The sequence below is a fragment of the Helicoverpa zea genome, chromosome 25, assembly GCF_022581195.2.
Source record: "Helicoverpa zea isolate HzStark_Cry1AcR chromosome 25, ilHelZeax1.1, whole genome shotgun sequence".
In the NCBI taxonomy this organism is placed as follows: Eukaryota; Metazoa; Arthropoda; class Insecta; order Lepidoptera; family Noctuidae; genus Helicoverpa; species Helicoverpa zea.
The window spans coordinates 1,043,008-1,066,794 of record NC_061476.1 but is presented as its reverse complement, the minus strand read 5'-3'; the positions used below and the strand labels follow the sequence as shown (position 1 = coordinate 1,066,794).

The following is a 23,787-nucleotide window of genomic DNA, read 5'->3' as shown; positions in this document are numbered from 1 at the left end:
TTAAAACATTCAATATATAATAACTTTAACTTTGCGTTTATTCGCAGACTCCGGGGGTGAAGTGACATACTTCAATATATAAAAACTATTATATTTCTATTTATATCATTGTCCGGCCAGTATCAATTACAATTAATAAAACCTACTTCTAATCTACTTCAGTACTACATCTCTACAGTACCTATCGGTGGTTGATTAAAAGCGGCTGCCTATCTGGGGCCCGATTCTCCTAAGTTGATAATGTCTAATATAAGATTGGTTTGCGATTGGTCTGCCATTTAAGTGATTTTGGTCTATACGGTAGTTTGCTCTACAATCATATTGCAATCGATCGTAAGACGTTTGCAGACAAAATGATTCATTATTGAATGACAGAAAAGGATAAAACCGTTTATTTCAAAGAAAAAATTGCGGAATGCCACATACGCTTCAATCGTAATCGAGTCGTGATTGGATCTCAGTCGAATGTGAATGTCGAATGTGAAGTCGAATGTGAAGTCGAATGTGAATGTATGTCACTTAAGTAAAATTAGGAGAATCGGGCCCCGATAAATATAATTATCATTCAATTGACAAAAAAATATCTCTTGCCTACTCATCTTTTCAGACCCCTACCCAATATTTACATAACAATTGCAAATGTGGTGTAATCACAGCGTAATATTATTTTTGGTTACACTTTATTGTGCAACATTAGTAAATTACAGTTTCTTAAAAATATTTTGGTATAGAAATATGAACTGTAAGCTTAAAACAGGAATGGTACCTATATCGGATTTTCTCGGCTCCGTCAACCAAAAAACGTGTTTGCCTAATGCTTGATCTAGGTACCTATTCCGTTTAGATGGGTAATCTCATGAACAATTAGCACCTCTATATGGTGCCAAAATTAGACGTCTGATAGGAATAGATTTCTGATGTAAGTAATTTTCAGTCTAGTTTCAGTCATCAGTCTAATTTTGGCACCATAGTAGTACATATTATGTAGGTAGTATTTGTCAATAAACTACCTATCTATCTAACACTGAAATATTTTCAAATTGGAGTAGTGCCTAAGTAGTAACTGAAAGCAGAATTTTCCACCGAACAAGCTTTTTTAATAAAATATTCTTTAAAAAAACATTCCATAGGCTCCTACTCCGATTTCGTAATACCCACAAAACTGTAAATATTGTTATTTTTTACTAATTTGTTTATTTTATCTACCTACATTAAGTCTTAAGTAATTTGTATAGGTATGTATTCGTTTCAAGATTAACTTTTACTTCTCATATTAAGTGAATAATACAATTCAGTAACAACTTTTTGAGAAAAACCCAAAGCAAAAAAAAACGTCCTTGTGAGTGAGTCACTGCGACTAAAATAGCAATACTGAGTTAGTGACTAACGTAACCACTATATTCTACAAAACAAAACTTCAATCGATCGTACAATGACTTGCTTATTTTCAAGATTAACTGCGATATCATAATGACTGGACAGCTCCTTATAAATACTGAATGAAGTGGTATGTAGCTCAGTTTGTAAATGTCCGTTGACTTAACAGGTTGTCTATACGAATCCTAGTCAAATTCAACAATTTAATACAGAAAAATGTCGTCAAAAGTTGCCATAGTTACCGGTGCTAATAAAGGCATAGGATTTGCAATTGTCCGTGGATTATGCAAGCGTTTTGATGGCGTGGTCTACTTGACTTCCCGAGATATTGAGCGCGGGAAAAAAGCTGTAGCTGACCTTGAGAAAGAAGGCTTAAAACCTAAATTCCACCAACTGGACATCACAAACAAGAAAAGTGTAGAAGTATTCAGGGATTATATCAAGGAAAAATATGGCGGAATTGATGTTTTGGTAAACAATGCAGCTATAGCTTTTAAAGCAGCCGCTACTGAGCCTCAGTCAGTCCAAGCTGAACAAACCCTGTTTGTAAATTACTTTAGTTTGGTGTCTACATGCGAAATACTCTTCCCGATACTTAAAAATGGCGCTAGAGTGGTCAATGTTTCTAGTTCTGCGGGACATTTGTCCAGAATTCCGAGCCAAGCGCTTAAAGACCGACTTTCTGATGAAAAGTTGACGATACCTGAACTGTCTAAGTTGATGCAGGATTACGTAGATGCTGTGAAGCGAGGGTCTTATGCTGAGGAATGGGGCAAGTCCTCCTATGTTGTTTCTAAAGTCGGTGTGAGTGCTTTGACGAATATTCAGCAGAGACTGGTTAATGATAGAGGTAAGTTTTATTAAGCTATGGTTATAATTCTATTTTTAAGGTGTTTGTCGTTTGTACCATAAAGGCGTCGTAACTATAGAGCCGAATGAAAAAAATCTTTCAATGCTTGGTAGCTAGACTATCTCCGAGTAATATAGGCTATACAATGTACGGAGACGAAGAAGAGAAGTTCCCCCGAGGCGAGGGTGAAACAACGGGGCTAGGTACTTATTAAACTGGCTTCTTTTTAATAAACTATGTACTCCCCTATTTTAACTCCCTTATGCATTCCCCCTACTAAGATATAGGGTTCTCTTATTTTTACCCTCCCTCTTTATACTTACTTTATGTACTACCCCCCATTACAGTCCTTATTAACTCCCCCTACGTACGCCCTTATTTTCGCCCCTACGCTCTTTTCTATATTCCTCATAAATAATACAGAATACTTATTTACCTTACCCATCTTCCACAGACATAAAGGTGAACTCCGTGCATCCAGGCTACGTAGACACAGACATGACATCTCACCAAGGGCCTCTGACGATCGATGAAGGCGCGGCGGCTCCACTTTACCTCGCTTTAGACGCCCCTGATTCCGTAAGAGGCAAATATTTATGTCCATCAGGATTGAGGAGCCACTTTTTGTATCTTAATGAAATTTTGTACTTATTTAGTAGTAAGTTAAAAAGTATTGTAGGCTCAATCTTTGAATTTGTAGTATAATAGTTCAAAAGTTATATGAACACAAAGGTGGCTCCTCAATCTAAATATTTGGACCGAGGAGCCACGTTGGAACACAGAAAGTATACGATGTACATTCTTGAAAATTTTGTATGATTTAGTAGTAATTGAGCGCAATGAGTACTAAAAATTTAATTCCAGTACCTTTAATATTTAAGAAGATACAATACTTTTAATGTGGCACCTTAACCCATACAATGAAAGTGTGAATTCCCATGAATCGTAAGTCGCAAATTCAAATTACACCCCATAAACATTTAGTAGTAAGTGTGCCTGAATTTGTAGTACATAAACAAAGTAGTAAAACTGAGTGAATTTTGTAAAAAAACGTATTTTAAGTGGCTCCTCAATCCTGACGTTTCTGAAATGAGAAAATGCTTGAGTTACCTGAAATCGGAATGGAATAAAAAAAATAAAGACACTAACATTTAGTATAAATTTCTACTAAATATACATGCACAAATGAAAATTGTATGTATTCAATATCTGATAAAAAAACATCTTTTCCATATTCCTTAGGACGTCGCCATTAAGGGTGACCATGTAATATGAAAAACATCAGGATAAATAGCTCTCAGCTTTGCCGCCGTGCTCTCGCTGTGGCGGCATATTGGGCTGACATAGTGCAGTCTCAATATATGACATGTCATCGACACGAAAGAAGAAGAAGCTTTGCCGCCATTTTTTTTTATATTCTTTATTATTTTTTATCTCTAATAATTTGTCGTCAATCGTCGTGCTGTATGATCTTATTCTCATTTAGTACAGCTGTCAATTTTACTAAATGTGCATGAATTTTCTAAAATGTTTTGATGTAACAAAAATGTTCATCAATCAGTTATTAAAACTGCAGTATCAGTTTCCTGAACATCACTTGGAAAACTTGCTATTCAAAACACCGACATTTCTACTAGGAATTAGTCCAGAACAAGGTATTAACAACTTACTTAGCAATTCTCCAAAATTAAAATTAAGAATAGATACACATGCTTGGCAAAACCTTTTGATGCTAGTAATATATTCCAGTCACTAAAACCTTTTGAAACATAAAGTTCTTAAAACCAAGATTTAACATAGGTGCCCGCTTTTTTTGCAAAAGAGTGTATTTTAAGTACCCTTAGTGGCAGGTGTAAAGATCTCGTTAATACGAAGCCAATGATCCCAAACACTTGGCAGTTGCTATATACCGATACGGAGTTCCCTTGATTTTCTGTCGCCTCCATCATCAGGTAAGATCCAAACCTTCATAGTCATATCACGAATAACCTGTTAGCTATGGGGCAAAACTGCGAGTAGAAAGAAAAAAAAATCATTTCGGTCCAGGCGTCTTCCAGGTAGCGAGTAACAAAGAAAATAACAAGTGACTTGAGAACTTGCTCCTTTTTTTAAAGTCGGTTACAACAACGCAGCAAATATGTTTCAAATGTAATGCTGTCATTATTAAAAAAAAAAATGCGAAGTATCGAATTTACGGACAATGAAAATCAAATCCATTGCCACTACGAAATACTAGGCAGTATGGTCGTAACACTAGCCTGCCCTATAAAGGGCAAAAAAAACAGGCGCGTTTTTTTAATTTGGAACATTACACCGCTCCAGCAATGTTGAATGACAAAGCAAGTTTATTAAATAGGTACTTTATTAAGTAACGTTATTAAATACTTTTGTATTTACCCAATAATATTTTGTCATTCAAGAGGCGGAATAGCCATAAATGTGTTTGCCTACAGAGGTTTAATAAAAAAATTGGCGGCAAAGCTGAGAATTACCTATTTATCCTGATTTTTATTCATATTACATGGTCACCCTTAATGGCGACGTCCTAAGGAATATGGAAAAAATGATTTTTTATCAGATATTGAATACATACAATTTTCATTTGTGCATGTATATTTAGTAGAAATTTATACTAAATGTTAGTGTCTTTATTTTTTTTATTCCATTCCGATTTCAGGTAACTCAAGCATTTTCTCATTTCAGAAACGTCAGGATTGAGGAGCCACTTAAAATACGTTTTTTTACAAAATTCACTCAGTTTTACTACTTTGTTTATGTTCTACAAATTCAGGCACACTTACTACTAAATGTTTATGGGGTGTAATTTGAATTTGCGACTTACGATTCATGGGAATTCACACTTTCATTGTATGGGTTAAGGTGCCACATTAAAAGTATTGTATCTTCTTAAATATTAAAGATACTGGAATTAAATTTTTAGTACTCATTGCGCTCAATTACTACTAAATCATACAAAATTTTCAAGAATGTACATCGTATACTTTCTGTGTTCCAACGTGGCTCCTCGGTCCAAATATTTAGATTGAGGAGCCACCTTTGTGTTCATATAACTTTTGAACTATTATACTACAAATTCCAAGATTGAGCCTACAATACTTTTTAACTTACTACTAAATAAGTACAAAATTTCATTAAGATACAAAAAGTGGCTCCTCAATCCTGATGGACATAAATATTTGTGGCACGACAAGGATATTGTTGAGTGGGACAGCAAAGTGATTTCTAAGAACCCCGGTTATTAATCATTAGTACCTAAAATAATTCAATGTTGTCATCTAGTTTTAATAAAAAAATAGCACCACTTTAGCATGAAGGGGGATAAAAGTCTTTTCAAATCTTTGTCTCTGGATTTTGATAAAAAATAAAGTTAGTTCAGTTTTTTTTATCCTTTACAAAAATTATAAGAAAATTATAACAAAAAAAAAATGTAGGTAAGCATGTTTAAGTCTATCAATAATTAAAAAATTGTTGGTTCCTATCGATATTATTTTTAAACTTTTCATTATCTCTGTTATCATTTTAGTGTGAATGGGATTTATCAAGTGATTGACTATTTTGTTACGATATCGATTAGATAAAATTATCTGTTTGTTATGAAGTGTCAAGTGTGCCTTATTTAGACTGTGTTATAGAATAAGTTGTTATGAATTATCATCTAAGAAGTTGGTCTAAATAAACAATGTGATTAACATAATTTACCAATTTTTATTTACGTATACTTGACATTATAAAGGTTAAAAGTTGGTTAGCCTAGCTAGACGCGCTAATCTCAGTAACTTGGATTCGATTTGAAAAAAAAAGTATTTCAGTATTTAAATAGCTTAAGGAAAAAAATAAAACAACAACAAACAATCAGAAATCATGCCTTAGTTTATTGAAAACAAGAATTACAACTAGAATTCATGTGAGAGATCACTTAACTATATAAACAATTAGTACAAATAAATTACTAGAAGCTACTTAATACTCGTAATAGGAACACTATGTTATCTAAAGCCAGTCTGTCTGGATATTTTGAAATGACCTACATTTATATAACATTCGCTATAGTCGCCCCTTGTAAAGCGCTGGTACTCAGCTACATCCGATTAGACTGGAAGCCGACCCCAACATAGTTGGGAAAAAGGCTGGGAGGATGATGAATTATATAAAATTGCCAGAAGTATGAAAAATAATCACTTGATCAGTTTGTTGTATATGAGTTGATCTTGTCGTAATAAGTTGAAATTGTCGTAATACAGATGAAATTGCCGTAATACAGTTAAAATTGTCGTATTACAGTTAAAATTGTGATACAGTTGAAATTGTCCTATTGTAAGTCAAACTTGTCGTAATACTGTTGAAATTGTCGTGATACAGTTGAAATTGTCGTGATACAGTTGAAATTGTCGTGATACAGTTGAAATTGTCGTATTACAGTTAAAATTGTCGTGATACAGTTGAAATTGTCGTATTACAGTTGAAATTGTCGTGATACAGTTGAAATTGTCGTATTACAGCTAAAATTGTCGTATTACAGTTGAAATTGTCGTATCACAGTTAAAATTGTCGTATTACAGTTAAAATTGTCGTATTACAGTTAAAATTGTCGTATTACAGTTAAAATTGTCATGATACAGTTGAAATTGTCGTATTGTTAGTCACACTTGTCATATTAGTCACACTTGTCATATTACCAGTTGAAATCGAATCAAGTGGAACTTTGTTTTAAAACTTTTAGTACATATTTGCAAGTCACTTAATTACAATTTTATCCAGACAGCCGTTATCTAATTACCAGTGGTCGGAATAGGTAGAGCTATTTGGGGTGAATGACCGCAAACATTGATATTAACATGGACATGCCTCTGAAATCCCGGGATTTTGAAATTGTCGATTGATTTAAGTGAGTTAATATGGGTAAGTGGGCAGTTATGAGCAGGTAGTAGGTGAGCACCCAAACAGTATATACTTACTTATAAACACACACAGGGATCCTGGAACGTTGTTAGAGGTAGCTTCGTGAAATATGAATTAATTAAGTAAAACTGTTAGAAACGATACTAAATATACTTTACTGCACAAGGAAATATTAAATGCCTACACAATACAGAATAGAAAAAGATAATATCGCTGCCACCGGCTGGAGGTACGCGACGGCTGAGGGGGAGCGCGAGGGGAGTGCTAGCGCCGGGTTTACGCGGGCAGCGGGAGGGGCGCGGGATCGGCGGGCACGAGCGCTCGCCTGCGCCGCTGCGAGCGAGACGGCGCTTCTCATTTTACCACGGCGGTGACGCCGCATTTTGTTATTTCGTATTTATTGTAATTAATGTAATACACAATTGTCAAATCAGTCTACGAGTTTTCCTGACCAGCTCCTGCTACACTAAGTTATCGATACATCAAGAACAAACCAATTTATCTCTCTTTTATTATTATATGTTTATGCTCCATGTTGCCAACCCGTCGTAAGCGCTGTTTTCGTCGCTTATTTTTTGTCTCTTTCTATCTTAAAACGTCTAAAGTATTAGCTGTCTCACTTATACAAATACAGGTACAGCGGGCTTCACTCACTCTTTTGTTTCGGCTTGTAGAGTGCGCACGTGTGATTTATTGTGTTCCTTATTTTATTTGACGTTGGCTTGTTAACTGGTTTCTGGAATCTTACTAACACGAATACTTTGGCTTGGATTTACGAATTTTGATTTGTTTTTTGCGGACTGGATACATTTGAAACTGTTTATTTGATTTACCTACCACATTTGGGTAAGTGTTTTTTATTTTTATAATATCTACAAAGGACATTTAGTGAAAAAGTAAAGTAATTGTCCTCTGCTAAATACATATTTTTTCAGGCTTCCGAAGTTCCAAAGGAAGCTTTATAGTTTTGCCTTGTCCGTCTGTTTGTCACAGCCAATTTTGATATACAAAAGTTTGAAGTGGAATTTTTCGTTAGTGACCTGAGTAGCAGGGAACTTGTTTACGTAAATTGTGCTCTTCCGCTACCCTACACCTTGTAGGTGATCCGACACGCACCTGACCGCTTTTTTCTAATATAATCTTGTGTTAAAAGCTAAGTCAATTACAATACAAGGTGGACTAAGTCCTCCCCCTCGCACACCCCTTCAAGTACCGCGTTTTCCCACAATAACCATTTTCATTGGCTATTGACTGCTCTTACCTAAATATTTTCGGACATGAGCTTGACAGTGTTCTATCTGATTGTCTTAATCGGCTAACAAAATGCATTTGAATTATGTATCTCATACTTACTGTGCAATTGTGCAACTGTGTGTGGAACAATTTTTCGTGAATTTTTCACACCGTTTTTATTTCGACTATTTATTGGAAAGATTTTAACTGTTTACTATTGTTTTAGGGCGATAAACAAGAAAAGCCAAAAATGCCAAATATCAAGGAAGAAACAGTACAAAAGTGGATATCCGAATATCCAGAGCTGTTATACGACCACGCTAGTCGTTCAATATATTGCTCGAAGTGCGAGAGCCATATAACGGCGAAAAAATGTAACATCAATAGACATGTCGAAGGAGCCGTGCACAAGGGAACGTTTAAACGGCCTCCGGAGGAATTTTATTCCGACCTGATCAAGTTTCTGGTTCTGTGCAATATTCCCTGGTCGCAGATGAAAAATCCAGCATTCAAGGAGTTTTTTCAGAAATATATCTGTACTGTTTGTTGTTGTACTTGTACTAGTCGTAAAGTACCCGATGAGTCGCTGTTACGAAAAGTATATTTAGATAAAGTTTTTACTAACAAAATCAAAACAATTTATGAAAAAAATCAAACTGAAAAATTGTGGATATCATTAGACGAGACAACAGATTTTTTAGGTAGAAATATTGTACATTTTTTGATAAAACCATTGCATGAGAATATCTCAAATCGGCCATATTTAATTGCCTGCAAGATGTTAGAGGTGGTTAATGGACAAACCATTGCCAACTTTGTAATACAGTGTCTTGAAAATCTATGGCAAAACTCGTTTGAAGAAAAAGTTGATAATATTTTAATACTATGTACTGATAGTGTAGCATATATGATATCTGCAGGGCAAAAATTGAAATGCTATTTACCACAATTAAAACATGTAACATGTTTTGCTCACGCACTTCATCGTGTTTCTGAGCAAATTCGAATGGAATATAATGATGTGGATATTTTGATATCAAATGTAAAAAAAATATTTCTAAAAGCGCCAAGCCGTGTTCGCATTTTTAAAAGAAAATACCCTGACTTACCACTACCTCCACAACCAATTATTACAAGGTGGGGTACTTGGTTGGAGGCAGCATCATACTACGCAAAACATTTTGATGCAATAAAAGATGTTTTGTCTCATTTATGCAGCTCTGATGCAATAGCTATCCGAAACGCGAAAAACATATTACAAAAAGAAAACATACAAAACGAGTTACAATATATAGATGAATATTTTTCAGTTATACCGTTTGCTTTAAAAGAATTACAAAAGCACCACTTGACGCTAAGTGATTCATTTTTAATATTAGATACAGTCAGAACTTGTATAAATGAGTGTGCATCAGAAAATATTAAAAATAAAATTGAAAAAGTTATAGAAAGAAATCCGGATATAGATATATTACGAGAATGGAGTGAAAAAATTGTAAGAAATGAAACAGATGACCAAATTTTATTGAAATGCAAATTTGCTCCAATGACCTCAACAGAATATGTCGAACGTTCATTTTCCATATATAAATGGATTATGGATGTAAAAAGAAATACATTAAAAATGGATAATATAGAAAAACTGATGGTCATTTATTTCAATTCCGTAGATGGTGATGGGTTTTTCAGCGAAGAATTGGTAGACGATGAAACATCATCGTCTACCGGTTTAGAATAATTTAATAAAAAGATTAATTAATAAAAAAATAGTTATTTATTTTCATCACGCGCAGTAGCGTGAAGTCTTTCATTTACGAGCATGTCAAGAGCTTCTAGGAATAGAAAGTGTATCGTAAAGTTTTGTTACTAATCGTTAAAGATTAACATAAGGAAACGGCTTCACGTCACTGCGAGTCGTGAAAATACCTACTCTCTATCAATGTTTTCAATACGACGGCGTTATTAATGCTGAAAATGTCATAATTACATTTTTACGAATGATATAGTACAAAGTTCTTTATGCATATTTTTGTAATTTATTTGCTACTTACTACTTTAGTTAAGTATATTTATATATCGTTGTAGACAGACCAACCAGTAATGTCAACTGTTTTGAAAATTAAATAATATATCTAACTCGATCATCGCATTTTATTTATATTCCATGTCTCCTATTTACTATAGTAAACTAATAAAAGTGGATTATCCATTTAAGGGCTGATTTTTCAATCATCGGTTAACTTCTATCTGAGGAATAAATATGGCGGTTTGACATATTTTCCATACAAAAGCTGTCAAAACGTTAAAAATACTCCTCAGATAGGAGTTATCTGGCGATTGAAAAATCAGCCCTAAATATAATGTTCTAATTAAGCACTGACAAAAGAAAGTACTTAGTTGTTTTTTTTTTAATTTCGATAATTCCCGGAATTTTTGGAAATATTTGGCATATCTATGTTATGTCCGCATGTAGCAAATAACAAAAATACTTCTACTTATTCCTATAAAAACTACTTGAACAATGTTTTTTTAATTCCAAGAATTCCCGGGATTCCGGGAAATATTTGGCATATCCATGTTATGTCCTCATGTCGCAAGTAGCCAAAATAGCTCTACCTATTCCGACCACTGCTAATTACAAAATATTATTATAAATATTCGTATCACTGCTCAGATGTATAAACAAACAGAAATTAATCTGTATTTTATCTATATTTCATTTCAATAAACTTACACCTACTTATTAAATTATCTTCCTAGATTGCTGTATCAAGGTCATTTTAACCCTCTGCTGAAGTATCTATACTCCGTTTAAGTAGGCACTAAAGATAAACAACCTTGATACTTGACATTTTCAAAATATACATAGTTTAAAAATAAATGCGGCTTAAAATCAGTGTAAATATAATAAAAACAATGTCTTAATCAATTGACTCATTACTTTATAGCAGCAGTTTATTTATTTAAGGTCTCTGCACAAAGCGGGCGCGGCGCGGCGGGACGGGACGGGACGCGACACTGAGCAGTTGTAACGTACTAGATATTACGGACGACGCCACACAGAGCCGTCCCGCTCGACGCGACGCGACGTGAAGATCTAGTACATTGTGTCGCGTCGCCGTCCCGTCCCGCCGCGCCGCGCCCGCTGTGTGCAGAGACCTTTAATGTGTATTTGTGTAAAATTTATCAAGATTGTTTACTTTTTTTTTAGGTGCTTCCCCAAATGGAGTATACCTAAGTTTAAAAATTAGCTATTACTATAAAGCTTCTAAAATCTACCCTGGAGAGTTTCTGGCTATTTCATCGGCTTACGTAGCTTCTTATAAACAGAAGATGGTATTTATCACCCTGCTTCTATTTTTATTATAATTAAATTTATTGTACAACATAACAAAAATATAATAACAAGTTCTGATCTTGATGTCAGAGACAATATAATCTATGGATGTTTGACATAAAGTATTGCTTAGATTGGTTTCGTGCGGAGGGTAATTTTATAATAGGTTATGTTGAAAACTAGCTAGTTAAATGCCTTTGACTATTCCGTTAGTTTTACGGTCTTATTATCGAGTAAGCTGTAAGTTTAATCCCTTAAAAAGCCCTAGAGTCAGAGTTATCTCAAATCCACCTGACGGCCTCTGACGTGGAATTGTAACGACTGCTACTGAGTAGCATTCGGGGACGCCGGCGCCACTTGCCCTCCAAGGCACGAGGGTGTGACACAACTTCCAGACTCTGGACTTTGTGAAAGTTTCTAAGATCCACAAAGCGATTTAGGCAAGACCCAGGAATCGAACCTGAGACCTCATGCACAGCAGTCACACAAAGGCTGTTAGTTTCAAGGAGATTTGAAGGTAAGGTTGGCTGACGGTTTTCATTCTTATTTTTATGACAAACTAAATTAAAATATTACAGTTTAAAGAAATCTGTAATTTATGCACTGGGTTTCTCCAAGCGCAGGCAAATCTACTCTTATTAAGTTATTATCTACTAAAAACTTTGGCTCAATCGTTATTCCGAGAAATATCAACAAAAGTCTGGAAGGTTGGGACTTGAAGCTCATCTTCCCTCTCAACTTTAATCTGAATTTCACTTTCTTTTACCAAAAGGGGATCTTCTGCCTTCTCAACTGCAGTTGTACTCTTCTTTTTCGAAATGGGCGGTTCCCAATTCGTGGTTTTATGTATGTTAGTGTGTATAGGTTTGTTTCTGTTCGCTTTTCTTTGGGCGTTGATTTCGGCTCGAGTCATGTTCAGATGTTTGAGTTGGTAATGCACCTTTACGTAAGGCTGAGTTTTGAAGAGTAGTCCACATTCGTTGCAAGGATACATCTCGTTTGAATGGCTTTTCTTGTGGCGGTTTAGAACTTGCTTGTTCTGTGAAAGATTAGAATTTTAGGTTCTATATTGTAAAAATGTACTTAATATGGCAAATTATTAATATGGAGATGATAGATTTTAAAGCGAGTATGTGCACATAATAATATTATTTTATTTGCTACAACTTACCTAGAGAAGTCTATGGAAAAGTAAAGCGTTTGCTACCGCAAAGGCAAGCCTTCAAGTACCAAAATCAAGGAATATTAACAAATCTCAATGGTCTTGGTATTCGATGGAAAGCTATTGGCAATAGCCTATTGCGAAGTCCATCCTTCTAATGACGATATTAGATTACTGCTTTCTTTTTCAAATACAACCTTTTAAATTAAGTAATTATAATATTTAGACAATCATTTAATCAATCATCATCAAGAATTGAATTGAAAAATGGGTAAGTATACAGATTATTTTTATTTAAAAAAATATATATTTATTTTATCATAAAAAAATGGGAAGAGTATATAAAGCATTATACAGTCACAAATACGCTATGAGCATGTGATGCGGAGGATAGAAGTCATGTTGTGAGAAAGGTGATGAGGATGAATGTGGGTGAATATAGAGGAAGGGGACGACCAAAGAAATGATAGATGGACTGTGTGAAAGTCGACATGGCTAGAAAGAATGTTACTTGTGAGATGACGACAGATAGAAGAGTATAGAAATAATGGTATAGTTATCGACACGAATCTTGAGCTCTGACCTTCACCTGCGCAGAAGTAATTTATTGGGTCCCTTTTGTGGTATGGAGTGAGACGCGGGGGCGGGCTAAAGCGGTGATTGGCCCGCAGTGCATAGCGTCATAGCCGTCACTCGGGATTGGTTCTTTGCTAATAAATCACTTCTGCGCAGATGTAGGTCAGAGCTCAAGATTCGTGCCGATAACTATAGGAGGATGATGATATTATTACTTATACACAAAACTTACCGCAAACGCCTTTTCACAGACATCACACTGATGCACCCTGGGAGGCGGTTCAGCCGCGTGGAACCTCGCCGTATGGTCGCGAAGCAGCGAGGGGGTGCGGAACACCCGGCCACACGCGCACGTATGGCCGCGCGAGCCCGGCATGTGAGACCACGTGATGTGAGACCGGACCTCGCCTTTGGTCAGGTATAGGCGCTGGCAGTAGTCGCATTGGTACCTAACGAGTTTGGAATTATACTTAAGTCTGTGTTGTGGAAAAATAGCGGCAAATATAGGCAAAAAGTGTGTTGAAGAGCAACAAATTTGCTGCGGGTTGTTCGAAAGAGATACGGCGGCCCTGGTACATACAAGGCCTACGACGGAACACGACAGTTTTTAGTCAGTAAGAGTCTGACACTCCCTCACCGCTGCTAACCCACAGCGGGACAGGTCATTTGATGATTTTTGACGTCATTAAAAAAAAAAAATAGCAACAAATTTTTCGTCACAGCTGAAAGGGTCATTTCAGAAAAATGTGACCCATTGACGCCCAAAAGCAGTCTTCATGGAGTTTTTGCATTTCCGAAGTGAGATTGTACGCAGTTATGATATCATCTACATAAAGTTGACTAGCTTATTATTTCATGCGGTCATGGGCCGTAAGAAAAGTAGAAAAAAAAACATTTCGGTTATTCAACTCTAGACAGACTGCTTGTTTTCCTTCTTTATAGATTTGATATAAATCGATGTTGCGCTTTTTCTCACGGGATAGCGCAGCAATAACTTGTTGGTATATATTTTGTTTTTTACTAACATAAAATTAAGTTTTCTGCTAACATTATGAGTCATGTTACTTGAATAACAAACTTTCTATTCTATAGGCTAAATATAAATTAATAAGAAGTAAATAAGCACTAACTTCTTGGTCCTGTCTTCGTGCATGCGCTGCACGTGACGCTTGAGCATGGCACGCGTCGCGCACACGCGCGAGCACAGCGGACACGTCTCCTCGTCCGTGCTGAAAAACCATTATATTATATTTTATGTGGAAACCTTGAAAATAACGCCAAATAACTAAGAGGTCGATACATTACATACATGATATATTATGTATGTGTTACTGTAAAAACCCGAACTATGGTAAATCCTAAGTTTTTCCAGTAAAACCTAAGATTTACCGACATGAGTTGGTATATGTAAGTATTTATTATAAAGGTAGGATTTTTTCGGACTATTACTATTCGAATTCAGTACATGCTAGGTTTTACCAATGTGGTGGTGGTAAATATTGGTTTTAGGAATAAAACAATGATAAATCAATTTATCGTCATTTGTTTTAAGTAACCATTAGTCAAAAACTTACGCAAAATTCTAACTATTTAAATGATTTTTATTTCGAAGTTGTATTCATAAAAGTATTGAGGATGTAGATGTGGAGGTAAAACCTAGCTTGTGTTGAATTGAAATGGTAGAAGTCCGAAAAAATCGTAACTTTTAATAAATTCTTACATTTACCAACTCATGTCGGTAAATCTTAGGTTTTACTGGAAAATCTTAGGATTTACCATAGTTCGGGTTTTTACAGTAACATATGAATACTATGGAAACCTATCGGAAATAATGCGAAATATCTGAGAGCGAAGTTGAAGATTGAGCGAATTGAAAAAGAAGACTTAGGAAAGCTAACCCCACCACTATGTGGGACATACAGCAGGGAAGAGAGAGAAACGCTTTTTTTGTAACATGAGAAACAAAAATTCTATGTGTTAAAAACGACTCGAGCAAACTCGAAAAGTTAGCTCAACCATTATTGACAGCGGAAAGTCAAAAAGACACAAAATATTGTTAAACATGGACCTCTCAAAATTCGTCTTAACACCCAATCTTTCTTCACCTTCCAGCAATTATTTCAACATATTTTTTATCATAAGAAAACATGGCTAACCGTTTTCATGAAATAAAACATCTATACTAAATTTTGCGACTCTCAAAAACACTTAAAATTCCATAAAATGTTTCAAAACACTTACCCAACATACTTCTCATTATGCACCTTCAAATAATGCCTGCCCAAAGTAATCCTATTCTTACACTTCTCGTAACAGATGTCACAATGTACGTCTTCGTCGTGAGTGAGCAAATGACGTTTCAGGCTGGCTTTGTTCTTGTAGTCACGGGAGCAGATCTCGCAGGTAGCGGGGAGTCTCACCGTTTTGGCTCTCACTTCTTCATTGTGTGTTCTAGAGTTGAACAAAAGTATTTTTTTAAGATGTCGTTTTCTAAGTGCAATTTAGTTCGGATCGTTAATTTTGCGTAAACTGTTTTTTTTTTTTGTGAGTTGCTGTCGTTCAGTACAAAGAACGGTATTTTTTCAGAATTTCCCTTGAAAACTGACAGCTGTCAACTGCACAAATTCGGTAACTACCTCCATACATCTCATTTTGAAATGGTAATACAGACACGCACATACTTATTTCATTTGACACTACTATCTACTGGACTGTTACAGCCTTTTTATTGCCCCACTGCTGGGCACAGGCCTCCTCTTACACGGAGAAGGATAATTACTATCTACTACGACAAAATATTAAAATGATTTTTTATATCATTCATGTGAAGTCGTAGCTAGTTCCTGATGTGGCCCAAACGTTGCTCAGAAGTGGTCCAGCTGTGGTGTCTGGATAACTAGTTACGCACCAAGCTGGCGCTGTCTAGCACTAAGAAATCTACAAAACTGTCTGCTTTGTACCTAGAAATTGTGAGTGGGTGTGGTACAGTCAACGTCAGGTCAGTGGTAACAGTTTTATAGGAAAATCGTACTTATTACTATTGAGTTAAGGTGCATGACTGTTACCACTGATGTGCGGTCTACCGTACTAGTTGTATTGAGGATGCTGGGGATGTAAGGTATATAATAATATCCTCACCTGATATGAGACCTGTACCAGCCTCGCTCGTGGAACACTCGGAAGCAGACGCCGCATACAAGCCGATGCGGCTTCGTGTGGTACTGTTCCACGTGCCGCTTTAGGTATTGAGGACGTCTGGGAAAGTTACAAGATCAATTTATTATCTATCTATTCTCTATCAATTGTTTTTTTGATAGGTATAGTTGCAAAACAGTCTGCACACACGAAGAAACTGTCAGTAAATTATTTTTCTTAAATTCTTGTTTCTAGGAAAACCCGCAGGCCGCAGGATATGACGGGTGTAGAACATAAGTTTTAAAACTTTTTGAAAGTTAGTATACTCCAACCGAACCAGGCAGGAATACTAAAAACTCGTTTGTCAGATCATTTTTCGCATGTGGACTTAGGTAAGACGATGTATTTTTTTTTTTAATTAAAATTAACATTAAACCAAGCAAAAAATTATCATTTTTTTCCATTAAGATGTCACTTTTTTCTAATACTCAATACTTTAATGCGTATCATAATGTTTACAGTGGTTGGTATACAGGTAATTTATGTCACAATTATGGACCCTTTCGGGCACTATATAAACTGATACTCGCTTAAACCCCCTACCACAATGATCACACTCGAAAGTCTCCCCCGTATGATCGTTCATGATATGGCACGCTGCCGTATCTTTGTCCTTGAACCGCGTCCAGCACAGTAGACAGCGGTACCGACAATCTCATCCATTATTTTACGACTAACCCTTTTCCAATACTACCTCAATCCTGCATAGTATAAAACAAAGTCACTTTTTCTGTCCCGTTGTCCCTTTGTACGCTTAAATCTTCAAAACTACGCAACGGATTTTGATGCGGTTTTTTTAATAGATGGAGTGATTAAACAGGAAGGTTTATATGTGTAACCAGCTTTCGCCCGCGGTTTCACACGCGTCCCGTAGCCGGATGGTGTCAAAAACTATCCTAAAACCTTCTCCCGGGTCTAAGTTACCTCCACTCTAATTTTCAGCCAAATCGGTCAAGCCGTTTTCATGTTATTTTATGACAACGGAAAGCGGGTTTCATTTTTATATATATAGATAACATACATTACATAGTGGGTAAATACTGTTATCCCGTGCGAAGCCGGAGCGGGTCGCTAGTCCCTTATAAAATTTGAATCAAAAATACTCACTTAAACCCCCTACCACAATGATCACACTCGAAAGTCTCCCGGGTATGATCGTTCATGACATGGCACGCTGCCGTATCTTTGTCCTTGAACCGCGTCCAGCACAGTAAACAGCGGTACCGACCATCTCATACATAATTTGGGAGTATCATTACGTAGTATAAAACAAAGTCGCTTTTACTGACCCTATATCCCTATGTCCCTTTGTACGCTTAAATCTTCAAAACTACGCAACCGATTTTCTTGCGGTTTTTTTTATAGATAGAGTGATTAAAGATGAACGGGGCGGGGCGCTAGTCCCTTATAAAAAATCCTCAAAAATACTCACTTAAACCCGCGTCCACAATGATCACACTCGAAAGTCTCCCCCGTATGATCGTTCATGACATGGCACGCGGCCGTATCTTTGTCCTTGAACCGCGTCCAGCACAGTAGACAGCGGTACCGCCGGTAGTGACGTAGGCGGTGACGGTATAACATGTCCGCTGTTTTCAGACGGGAGTGGCAGATTAGGCATTCGTGGTCGCCTGAAGCCTGAAAGGAGATAGATAGATAGATATTTACTTTATTAGGTGTACACCAATTTTATATGTTTTATCTTAGATCTAGTTAAAGTAGGTGATAATGGGCGGTGTTATCGCTAAATGTGATCTCCTCCAGACAACTTTTGGCTGGATTGAGACGAGAAGGAAAAGATACGGTAGGCAGTTACGCAAAGTGTACACTTGCTCCTGCAATTTGAATACCTCGCTCCTACCGTAAGGGCCTTATCATACTAGCGGATTACGAGCGTCTTCAAAGCGAAACGGACGCGCAACGAATACGTCACGGGCGCGCAACGAACACGCCGCGCATGCGCAGCGAATTCATTGCGGACGCGCAACGAATTCGTCGCGAACAGCAGTGTTTTATTCGTTTGCAAAAAAACACAAAGTAGTCTCTCTCTTCCATTCGATTATTGTTTGAATCCATGTTGTTACTGAGTGTATTATACGTCGTTAATTTGCTACAAACACGCGACGAAAACGTTGCGAATTTGCCGTACGTCCGCGACGTCTTCGCTGAGCAGCCGCAGCGTGTTCGCGTCGCATTCGCTACGCACCCGCTCCGCTTTGAAGACGCTCGCAATCCGCTATTATGATAAGGCCCCAAGGAGTAATTTTAAATTTTCTAATAAATGAAAATATTATTATTTGTCCAGCACAATAGAACTTGTTGTCATTTTCAAAAATCACAACATAAATCCTAGTGTAGCTGTGTGATGTCTCATTAAAAACTCACCACTTAAAACAGATAGTCGCTCTTGGTATCGTCTACCGTGGATGATACGTTCATAATTTTCAGGTAAATCGAATAAATAAGACATATCACCAGTCACAGCCAACCCCAGGGTTTCTTCAAGCCACGACTCCATTGTACATAGTTCTCTATACACCAATAAGGAAATAGTGATCTATCATCGGACGAATTACTGCAATCTAAACTAAACCCTACCACCGTGACAATAAGGTCTATAAAACTACTCACAGGGGAATGCACCTTCATATGCACATCATAGGCATGCTTGAGCACGAAGCCGACGGCGCAGTGTTCGCACACGTGCCGCATATGCTGACGAGTCTTCAGCGTCTCCTCGTATTCCTTCTGCCGTTCCTCCTCGTTGATTGTCACTATTTCTATGTTTTTTGTCACCTCGTAGGAGTACATTAGGGGGGTTTCCACTGCAAGAAATATATGGTACGACACGTGAATGTTTGTTACACCATGTGACTGGAAAAATATGGCAGAAAAAAAATATTAAAAGAATATAGAAATAAATCATTTGCAGTACTTAGGGTAAGAGTGAATCGTAGGTGTTGATGGTAAATGGTACAGCAGATACTTAAGGCAATAGTAAATAAATAATTAAAATTATATAAAACTAGCGACCCGCTTCGGCTTCGCACGGGATAACAGTATTTAACTACTATTTAATGTATGCTATTATACATATAAACCTTCCTCTTTATATTAAAAAAACCGCATGAAAATCGGTTGCGCTGTTTTAAAAATGTTAGCGTACAAAGGGACGTAGGGACAGAAAAAGCGACTTTGCTTTTTACTATGTAATGAAGTGATAAGTTTTATAGTACTTACTCTTAGGCTGAGTATTATCCGCTTGTTTCTCATCGCTATTTTCAGTGGCTTTCTAAAACAAAAAAAATGCAACTTTAAAACGTCAAAAATACATATTTTGTAAAGTAGATACTGCCCTAAAAAGTTTGTTTTTACTATTCTGGTAAAGATTATTTCTATCCATAAACTAAACAAACACGATTATCATAGTTTTGGTACGAATAGAAGCTTTAATGTACAAACTACTCACCTTTTCATCCTTATTGTCCGTTTTCTCAGAGGACTTCCCATCTTCTTCCTTGACATCATTCTCCAATTTGACTTCTTCATGCAATTTCTTCTTCAGTGACTTTTTCGGAGATTTTGACTTCAGATCTTTGGTCTCATCTGAAAGTATTTGAACACCTTAATTGAAGAATAGAACTAGTCATTAACATTAATCGGAGTGCGTAGTAAGTGTGGACTATTACACATAAATACCTATTCAAAAGATAAAAAGTTCTATCTTAGAAATAGGGTCAAATAGCCCTTCTATCGAGGTAAGTTATAGGCTATTTTCTGCGAAGTAATTTTTGCGGGTAAAACTGTTGGCGGAAGCTTATTTATAATATTAGTAAGAGGTAAACGATTCGCAAACTATCCAACGAGGAAGTTTTTTGGAGTGCAGCCAAGGAAAAGGCGGTCTGAATTATCAGTACCAAACAACCAACAAAATAGTCGTCATTAGAAAGATATGCATAACGAAGTTTTTGACCAGATTTTTGGGTTACCGATACCACCGGCGTACAAGCTTCCAAAAGACTTAAACATGATTGGCGTAAAGTTGATACATATATGTAATTGCTGCATCTCCGTTTAACTCTTCGGGGAAAAGTATTATATCCTTGTAAGACACGCCTTATACCTGTCTTGTCTCTCGCCTTATACAACTGCTGCATAAATTCCACGCGACGCAGATGCACCAAGAAATAGAACAACCCCATCCCGCTATCCTATCCCCAAGGGATCGTGTTACCTCTAGGTACATAACACTGTATAGATATACCACGCCTTTTCGCACGACTTCATCTACGTCCCGTGGGAACTACCTCGGATATCCGTCGAATATTTTGCCTTAGTACAATCCTTCCTCATAAAATGGGTTATCGAAAACTAAAAGGATTAAAAAAAAAATTGGATTTAAAGGATAAATTCGAGACTGATGCAGACTCCAAATCCTATGGCCTAGCCCAAGCAGATACGAGAGAAGCAGGATTTTTATAAGGCATTCGAAAATCAACTTTAACAGAAGTAAAATAAAGTCGCGCGGTTCTTCGCGCGAATGCGCGAGAACTTTTTGTAAGATTCAAGCACATATGCACTTTATTTCTATGATGTTAAAGTCGATTTTCTATTGTCATATAAAAATCCTCTCCGTTGCGCTCCTCTTGGTCGGCGGTAGGACCGAGAGTTAAGATTCCCTTGAGAGTGAAGAAATATGCGTTTTCGTGCGGAATAAACGGCTGTATCATTATTTTGGGAAAGTTAGGTATTTTCACCAATCCTACAAGATCCTATTGTGCCTATTAGGTACCAAACATTAGCTGCGGGTTGTTCGAAAGAGATACCGCGGCCCTGGTACATAAAAGGCCTATGACGGAACACGACGGTTTTTAGTCAGTAAGAGTCTGACACTCCCTCACCGCTGCTAACCCACAGCGGGAGGGGTCATTTGATGATTTTTGACGTCGTTAAAAAAAAAAGATACCAAACACTTAAACAAATTGATATTAATATTTAATATACATTATTTATTTCAGTTTTAAACTGAGATTCAGGAAACAACAATGTCTGGTTTGCTGATGCGACTCAAAGATATAAAACATGCCTTCATTGAAATCGTGTCAGTTGTTTTGGCGTAAAAGTCCAACAGATTTAGACAAAATTACCTTATTTTTTATATTATTAAGTAAGGCTTAGATATCTAAATTCATTGGTGTACCATGTTGCCCATATATTCTCAATATTTTTTTGAAGTCAGGAAAGTGTTGTACTCATTTAACCTTTCTAATAATGTACTTACTCTTGTCCTCATCTTCGTCAGAACTGCTGTCAGATTCAGATTCTGCCTCCTGATCCTCTTTCTCATCAGAATTTTGAGGTTCAATCTCAGTTGGCTCTGGTTTTATCCATACTTCTTCATCTTTGACTGAAATAATATTAAAGTAATGGTAACTATGAAATGAATCATCTAAAAACAGGAAAATTTTAATAATATTCCTATAGTATTGTGGTTCTTTTTATCACGGTCGTAGGTTTTTATTATACAGGTTTTCATTTTCCTGCAGTTTGACCCGTATCCCGAAGGAGCTTGTGGGAACTTTACTGTACGGGGCTAAACTATAGTATAGCCTATGCTACTCAGTAAGAGTCTACTCACTGTTGGAAAGCCGCTAAAACAGTGATAGAATTTTTCAAATGGGCTCGGTAGTTTCAGAGCCTTTAGGGTACAAACAATCAAACAAAAAATGATTCTTATTTTTTATACATATTATTATAGATGTATTTGTCTAATGTATTTAATCAAGTTTGTTTACATTTAGTTAAATTATATCTTATCAAATGATACATATTTAGCCTTTTTAAATGATTATGAAAATTAAAATTCTGTGTGTTGTGATGTTTTGCGATTTTATCACAAAAGATAAACAAATTATTACACTGACCTGTAGTAGATTGTTTTTTTCCGCTATTTTCACTATCTTCTGGTTCCTCGACGTCCATAGGTTCAGGTTTCACAGTTACTTCCACTAAAAGCGGGGCTTTTACTGTGTCTTCCATTGCTAACCCACTTACGATCACAGAAACTATAGTTTAATCAAGCAGAAAAAAGTAATCACGATCGATCATTTAGAATGTTTTTAAGCGTATTTTGTAACAATAATTGCTTCCGCGTCTTGTTTGTAACGTAGATATTCGCAATAAATATGTTTATTTACTCTATTTCACGGAAAACTTCACGGTTATTGCAGATTTTCAGTCACTACCGCCAATATTCTGAAACTAACTACTACCGGCTAAGCTCTGTGATATAACTAAAACTTGCCATTCTTTCAAACACCGATGTACGTATACTATTAACTGGGGCAAGAATCGAAACTAGATAATAATCGGAATATAATCTAGATAGTTTTTATAAATAGTTCCTCTTTATTGCCTTTTTTTCTATAAATTTCTAATCCATATCGATTAAAAAATTCAACCCAACTAGAACTGTCAAAATTGACATAATCCATGATCAATGCGTTTAGTTTGTAAGTGCATAAATTAAACGCAACTTTAAACCAATTTATCTCAATTTAAATTATTTATTTATTTATAATTTTATTTATTTTTTTAAATTATCTAAATCATCGTCAACATGTCGTCACCCAATTCATTATTTGAAATCGACGTAGCATATTAGCATATCTTCTTCGTCGCTGATTTCTACCATGTAAAGACCCTTGTACACTATGTATGTAACACAACTCTAAATCTCCCTTTTTAGACCGTCGAAAATGAGAAATTTCTAAAACTAATGGTATTTTAATTATTCGATTATAAATTCTTGATAACTTTCTAAAATTTCAATGGATAACATCATGATGTACTAGGATAAAAAGTAGTCCATGTTATTCTATTGTATATGTTGACTGCCAAGTTTCATTATCATCCATTCAGCCGTAGTATTGTAAATTCATGAGTTTTCTTGCAGGGCAAAATAGTTGAACCAATTAGATCAAACTGTGCATCTCATTATATTTGACTGGATCACTGGAGTAGAACGTGGCTGCCCGAACTGTTTCACTGGGCAAAGGCCTCCCCATTTCGTCTCCACACTTCGCGATACTTTGATTGTTCCCACCAATCAGGGTTGTAGGCTTCCAGGTTTTCCCG

The 23,787-nt window shown here is 36.3% G+C and overlaps 3 protein-coding genes across 3 annotated transcripts; 2 read left to right on the top strand and 1 right to left on the bottom strand.

The window, feature by feature from the left end:
• The first annotated feature begins 1,507 nt into the window (after positions 1-1,507).
• LOC124642578 (carbonyl reductase [NADPH] 1-like) lies at positions 1,508-5,942 on the top strand. The gene is made up of 3 exons (XM_047181020.1): positions 1,508-2,227; positions 2,682-2,817; positions 5,421-5,942. Exons 1-3 carry the CDS (start codon positions 1,594-1,596, stop codon positions 5,488-5,490), a joined length of 840 nt encoding a protein of 279 aa, XP_047036976.1. The 5' UTR covers positions 1,508-1,593; the 3' UTR covers positions 5,491-5,942.
• A 1,063-nt stretch (positions 5,943-7,005) lies between these two features.
• LOC124642577 lies at positions 7,006-10,129 on the top strand. Its single transcript, XM_047181019.1, has 2 exons — positions 7,006-7,993; positions 8,607-10,129. The coding sequence occupies exon 2, from the start codon at positions 8,631-8,633 to the stop codon at positions 10,116-10,118; it is 1,488 nt and encodes a 495-aa protein (XP_047036975.1). The 5' UTR covers positions 7,006-7,993; positions 8,607-8,630; the 3' UTR covers positions 10,119-10,129.
• Positions 10,130-11,534: 1,405 nt separating this feature from the next.
• Positions 11,535-23,124, bottom strand: LOC124642576 (zinc finger protein 782-like). Its single transcript, XM_047181017.1, has 12 exons — positions 22,848-23,124; positions 22,575-22,715; positions 21,932-22,057; positions 20,120-20,256; positions 19,891-19,942; positions 19,282-19,475; positions 18,083-18,288; positions 16,594-16,710; positions 15,697-15,906; positions 14,586-14,684; positions 13,688-13,904; positions 11,535-12,756 (listed from the first exon to the last, which is right to left on the bottom strand). The coding sequence occupies exons 2-12, from the start codon at positions 22,687-22,689 to the stop codon at positions 12,385-12,387; spliced, it is 1,845 nt and encodes a 614-aa protein (XP_047036973.1). The 5' UTR covers positions 22,690-22,715; positions 22,848-23,124; the 3' UTR covers positions 11,535-12,384.
• Positions 23,125-23,787: the final 663 nt, after the last annotated feature.